General features: G+C 37.0%; 1 protein-coding gene across 1 annotated transcript; it reads left to right on the top strand.

Moving 5' to 3' along the window:
• Nucleotides 1-2006: 2006 nt before the first annotated feature.
• Nucleotides 2007-3035, top strand: LOC107743474 (olfactory receptor 10A4-like). Its single transcript, XM_016556695.1, has one exon. It carries the CDS (start codon nucleotides 2070-2072, stop codon nucleotides 3033-3035), a length of 966 nt encoding a protein of 321 aa, XP_016412181.1. The 5' UTR covers nucleotides 2007-2069.
• The last annotated feature ends 3783 nt before the right edge of the window (nucleotides 3036-6818 follow it).

The raw sequence follows: 6818 nt of genomic DNA on the forward strand, positions 1-6818 counted from the left end.
CCCTCCAGCCAGTGACGCCACTCCTCCAACGCCAACTTAACAGCCAGTAACTCCTTATTCCCGATGTCATAGTTCCGTTCCGAGGGGGTAAGGCGATGAGAGAAAAAGGCGCAAGGGTGTATTTTGTCGTCAGCGGGTGATCTCTGAGACAAAATAGCCCCAACTCCCACCTCTGATGCATCCACCTCCAGTACGAATTGGCGAGACGGGTCCAGATTCCTAAGGATAGGGGCTGAAACAAAGCGGCCCTTTAATCTCTCAAAGGCCTCCTGAGCCGGTTCTGACCAATAGAAACGCCTTAGCGTGGAGGTGAGATTAGTCAGAGAGGGAGAGTGAACAAGGAGAAACCGAATCTCCTCAATGTGATTGCCAGATGTGGTCAAGTGAACGAGTCCAGTGACAGCGCACAGGTGAGTGGCAGAAAGGAGTCGGAGAAGGTACCGGTACTGACACCTAAATATCTCAGGGGCATCAACGGCAAATCTGTGCTTCACTCTAAACGCGTCTCTGAAAATACGCACTACACAACTGTCATTCACATGAACGAGTGCTGATATGCCTCTGACTTGGGGCTTTTGTCAGTGATTTCCACAAAACTGTTGGCGAGTGATAATCGGTGCTGAAATCGTGCAGTGTGGTCTGCGCCGATGGCCTTGTGGGCAGTGGGCGACCCGAGTCCCGGCTCGTGGTCCTTTCCCAATCCTGCCCCCCTCTCTCTCCCACTTGTTTCCTGTCAATATATACTGTCCTATTCTAATAAAAGGCAAAAATGCCAAAAATAAATCTTTTTAAAAAAATTGTGCAGTGTGTACCCAACATAACAAGTCATTATGACATTCTGTTTACTGTTTGTCTGACCAATGTCAGACTGGAAACTGAAATACATTAAGAAAATTATTTCACAAGTTCGCCTGCCCATCCAGTCTTGATGGTTAATGGTAAACAAACTTGGCTTGCTTAAATGAGTGGCTCAAATCCCTTATACAGAGGAAGCTTTGATTAAAATGAATGAAGTCCTGATTGTGCGTTATCAAAGCAAATTAAGTTTCCTTAAACATTTTTAAAAATGGCAGAAAATGGCTTTTTAAATATTACTCAAAGTAAGACAGATGTCTATGGTGATGTGCTTTACTCTGGCAGCACTGTTTGTTCATGTAGCATTATTATTTCCAAATGAAACAGTGCCTTCAGGCATCTCAAATTCATTTGTTTTAAATGACTCCAAAATTACAGCAACAGCTTGATATCTTGTAAAGCTGTGTTCACACATCGCTGAAGTGCAGTAGTGTTATGTTATTCTCTTTTTCTCAGTCTTGCACATCTGGTATCTCCTAAAGCATGCAGGATTTTTGTCTTATGTTTTATAATATTTGTTCATTTTTAGATGTTATTTATTGAAACTTCATATTATAAAATTAATGTTTCTAAAGCATTTCCCTTTCAATTTGAGGTTTTTGTTATATGATTTTCCCACTATGAGTGTTATTTAGTTCATAATGCCCCCTTTGAATTATCCCTCTGGGGGGGGTTTGTTGTTGTTACAAAAACGAACACAAAAATAAACAGACTAATTAGTGACACTTATAGCAATTAGTTACACCATCATTAATCTCACATTAATGAAGTAAAAATCACAAATGAATGTCTTTTCTCTCAAGACTATTAGATACAGTACCAGCGGTTCTTTTCTGTTTAATGACACCTCTGGAGGAAAAACTGGCCAATATATTGCCCAAAAAGTTCTCAAGTTCACATTCAGGATTCACAGTGATCCAGAACTGTGAAGCGGAGACAAAAACTGCGGTTTGTTATCCACAAACCTCTACAACACTTTTCCATGTATGTGTAAATGATCATCAATGCAATCACTGTAATGTGTTAAATGTAGATTTTCATTGTTATATTTCTGGTTGAATGTCATAAAGATGTATGTCCTCAAATAACACAGATGCTAAAGGTGATTTGTGAAGCACAGACTGTTTGTGACTGTTTTTCACAGGTATTTGGTTTCTCACTCACTAAAAGCAAAGCACGCTGCAAGGAACCTGGGTCGTAAAAAAAAGACGGTCATGCAAAATGCCAGCAACTCCATCATTCAGCCTGCAGGATTTTACATTGTTGCCTTGAGTTCAATGTCTTACAGTAATATCTATTTCATGTTCCTCACTGTGATTTATGTGATCACAGTCATGTGCAATGTATTTCTGATCACCATCATTTTCTATGACCACCGTCTGCATGTCCCAAAGTTCATGGCTGTTGGTAATCTGGCTTTGGTTGATCTTGTTCTCAGCACCTCTCTTGTGCCTGGCATGATCAAGACTTACATTCTTCTAGACAATTTTGTGCCATTCAACCTGTGCCTTGTGCAAATGTACACTTATTATACTTTTTTATCCCTTGAACCGTTTTCCTTATGTATTCTTTCTTATGACAGGTTCATTGCGATCTGTTTCCCTTTAAGACAGGACTCTATTAACACAAACACCAGAATGACTTATATAATCAGTGCAGTTTGGTTCTTTTCTATTGTTATAATTCTCTATGCTGTTACATCCATCCCAACCCTGTCTTTTTGTGGCTCTCTTGAGGTCCACAGCTATTTTTGTGATTATGCTCCTGTTTTAGTACTTGCTTGTGGTGATACGACACCTCAGTGGAACTATGCCACTGCTTTAACTATGCTCTTCATTACTGTACCTTTGATTTTTATTTTCTTGACCTACATGGGTATACTGACTGCTGTATTCAGAATGAAAAATAATCAGAGCCGTTATAAGGCGCTGGCCACATGCACAGAGCACCTCATATTAGTGGCCTTGTTCTTCATTCCTATTGTAATCATCTTCTGTTTTACATTTTTTGGAATTATTTGGAACCCCAATGTAGGTCTGGTGAGCTTGTGTCTGTCATCCCTCCTCACACCTTGTGTGAATCCCATCCTCTACTCACTGAAAACTAAAGAGATTCGAAGCAGGATTCATTCTTTGTTAACCCAGAGACTGTCTGTTCATCCTCTAAGAAATGTACATTAATGTAGAACATAACTGTGGTTCAGGTGTAAAGTGCTGAGAATATTTATAATGTTGTCTTGGAGGCTTTCTGTAATGCTTTTGTGAAGGTATTATACTGTGTTTATATTAAAATGCATTGTTTTTCAACAAAATCTTTCTCTGCCGTTATCTTGTAAATACTAACATACTTTTAACATACTAATTTGTACTATTTAATTATAAAGAACACAATGCATGTTTTCTTTCATTGTGCAACCTCTCTGTATGTTGCACAATAAAAGAAATAACAATGAAGTGTTCATGCATGCATGGTCATTCTCAAAGTTAATAAATAATATACGATTGGTTGGAGAGAAACAATATATACTAAGTGTGATAAAACAACAATGTTCTGTATTCACAAAATGTATTCACAAAGTGTCTTTTATAAAAATCAAAAGCTGCTTGGTCTGCAAAGTGCAAAGATGGTGCCAGGTTTACTTGCAGGCCTGCCTATTCGAACAAGGTCTAAACTGGTCATTAGCTGGGTGACTAGTTACCATGTAAAAAATAAAAATAAAAATAAAGAATACAGTCCAACAATCTTCAATGGGTTTACCAGCTGATAACTGATTTGCTGCTAATCCAAGATGGTTTACCAGCTAATGTCCAGTTAGTAACTTGTTTAGAACCTAGCTACCATGTACACAGTTAACAACACAGCCCATTGCAACTGTCTTTTATAACACTGCAATCTAGTGGGTGACAGTTGTAATTACACTTGCCTTTTTACTTGCATCACACATTTCCTGTCAGTGATATGAAATGACATGGCTAGACAAGTTATGAAACCTTAAACTCCTGAAACATTCATAACCTGCAAAAGCAGGTTTATTGAAATACTAAACGTGGTAATTTTGCTACACTCAAGTGTGAAGAAAAGAAAAAAGAAACTTTCATTTGGGATTTGGACACTTCATTATAGTGTAATTGTACACACACACACTGGTATTATGGGACATTTGGACCCCATAATATAGAAAATACCAGAACCACACACACACACATTTATATAGGGAAGTGTCAGACTGAGGTTCAGAAGTTTAAGGAGTGCACGATCACTTACCAGAACACTCGCAAAAAACAGTTCCTGAAGCAAAGGACTTAAGCATTTAAACAGCTGTAAAAGTGTTTTTTAAGCTGTCCTTCAGGCAATCATCAATTGAATTTTATCACATGAAGCTTTATTATAATAATAACATTATAATAATTTATGAAACTTTTAAATTAAATTAAATTCCTGACAATAATGCACGTTTCACACACTAACATTCAAAAATAGTAAGCAGTATATACTGTGTAGCATGTAGTATGCTAGTATTTCATTCCAAATACACCTGCATTGAGCCTTACACGAACACCACTGCTTTTTTGCCTGCACTTGAGTATTTGATTTGATTTGTTTATACATTATACATCTCATTTTGCTTGTTTATTTGTTTGTTTTTGTAAATTAATACTTTGGTCTATAATGAAATGCAAGTGTTTGTCTTTCATAATGTGGAAATATGGATGTGGATGCCACTTGAACAAACAACATTTTTTTCATCAATCATGAGGCAAAAGCAACTTCCCAACAAGATATTTGAAGGTTTTCACAGATACTGAAGGCTGTTGTCAGTTTGCTGTCAACACGGAGCTTCTGTCAAAGCAAATCCAGTTGGCAGTCGACTTGATACGTTTGATGCAACATCTCATTAATATTTATATCTGATTTTAATATTGCCATACATCGCTGCAGCCAACTCTCAATATTTCAATAAATATATTTCAATAATTATAAGCTCATCTCCATCTGAAGGAAATGATCATTGTTAATGAACAAATAAATACTAAGTCTATGGCGACCGCTGACCTCTTAAATTTCAGATCTTCCTCTTGTCAATGACTGGGGGCTCTATCTCTCATTTAAGTTCTGAGATTATGATGATGTTCTTGAGTTTAGGGAGATCAATTAACTTGCTCTGAGGATGAGGACTGTCAGGTGTACATTGACATTGAAAAAGTGAAAGTTAAAGTGACGTGTAGCCAAGAATGGTGCCCCAAACTCGGAATTTATGCATTTAACCCATCCAAGTGCACACACACAGCCAACTCTCAATATTTCAATAGTTATTATAGGAGAAAAGCTCATCTCAATCTGATAAAAATGATCTTTGATAATGAACAAATAAATACCAAATTTAGGGTGACCTCAGCTGAGCTCTTAAATTCCTCTTAAAATCCTACAAACTGAATCAATCTTCTTGTGAATGAGTGGGGGTTCTATATCTCATTTTCTGAAGTTCTGAGAGTATTATGTCGTCTTTTTGACTTTGGGGAGATCACTTAACTTGCTCTGAGGACAAGCATTGTTGTGTTTACATTGCGTCTCCTCTAAGGTCATTAACCCTGACCCTCATGAGATGAGAGCAGCCTGGGGTTAATTAGAGCAGAAATCATTCACACAGACTAGACCTGATTTGTTTGTTTCTCATCATTGCTTTAATAAGACTGACAAATTAGTCACTTTGGCAATGTTGTCTTAATTTAGAGAGAATTAGGTTGTTTGGGGAGTCATTAGGTTGTTTATGAGTGTGTGTTTTTCCCATTGGATTGTAATTTCTTTATACAGTATGTATACAATAGGTGTCCAAGGAGATGGCTGCATTTTGTTCAAAGACTAGACAATGTTCATTATGTTAACGGTTTGTCTGACCAATGGCAGACTGGAAACAGTAGCTCATCTGGAGAAGCTGTATCCACTCAAAACACCACGAATTTAGAGAAGTGGTGAATTCAATAGCCTCTGGACAGTTCAAATCAGCAGAAGCTTTGATTAAAATGTATGAAGTCCTGATTATGCGTTATCGAAGCTTAAGTTTTCTTAAGCATTTAAAAAGTGGGTTATGAATATAAAAACATAAAGAGCTTTAAAGGTGAGTTTTATTTTACTCTCTAAATTGAGACAGCTGTCTGTGGTGATGTGTTTTACTGTGGCAGCACTGTTTATATATGAATCACTATGATTCTCAAATGAAACAGTGCCTTCAGAAGTCCCATTAATTTAATTTAAACTACTCAGAAATTGCAGCCACAACTTGATATTTTTAAATGTAATTATTGAAAGAAAGAAAACAATATGTTTCAGGATTTATGTTGAAGTTACACTGTTTAACTGTTCAAACTTCATTGAAGTGATGTCATGCAGTCTCTTTTTTCTCAGTCGTCCTCTATCACATTCATGTCTGGCATCTCCTGAAGCATGCAGGATTGTCCTATGATTTATAGAATTTTAACGTTAAATATGTATACTGTTATATATGCAATGCCATCCCAACTGTAAAGCACAGTGATGGGCATACTTTTTTTTTTGTCAGAGGCAGGGACTGGTCATGGAGGGAAAGATGAACACAGCAAAATACAGAGACATTCTAAATGAAAACCTGGGCCCGTATTCACAAAACATTTTATCTTACCACTAAGAGTTCTCCTAAATAGCAGTAAAAGTTTAATTGCCACATTCAAATAAAGATTTTAAAATGCCGTCTAAGTGTCACTAATTAAACAAGTAGGCTATTTATTCAGTCAATTGTCAGCCTCTTATATGTATGCTTCTCGTAAACAATTAGTCAATATGCATTAGGGCTGCCCTCGACTAAAAAAAATTCTGGTCGACTAGTAGTCGGTCATTTTAAGCATTAGTCGACAATTAGTCGCACTTTTATTAATAAACCATATAAATCATAATAATGAGCCTTTAATTGCCTACATAGCCTAATAAGC

This window comes from Sinocyclocheilus rhinocerous, unplaced genomic scaffold (assembly GCF_001515625.1).
Source record: "Sinocyclocheilus rhinocerous isolate Xijiao unplaced genomic scaffold, SAMN03320098_v1.1 scaffold106, whole genome shotgun sequence".
NCBI classification, from domain to species: domain Eukaryota; kingdom Metazoa; phylum Chordata; class Actinopteri; order Cypriniformes; family Cyprinidae; genus Sinocyclocheilus; species Sinocyclocheilus rhinocerous.

What these genes read in the sequence shown, in the direction of transcription:
- LOC107743474 (XM_016556695.1), top strand. Translation starts at nt 2,070, where the DNA reads ATGCAAAATGCCAGCAACTCCATCATTCAGCCTGCAGGATTTTACATT.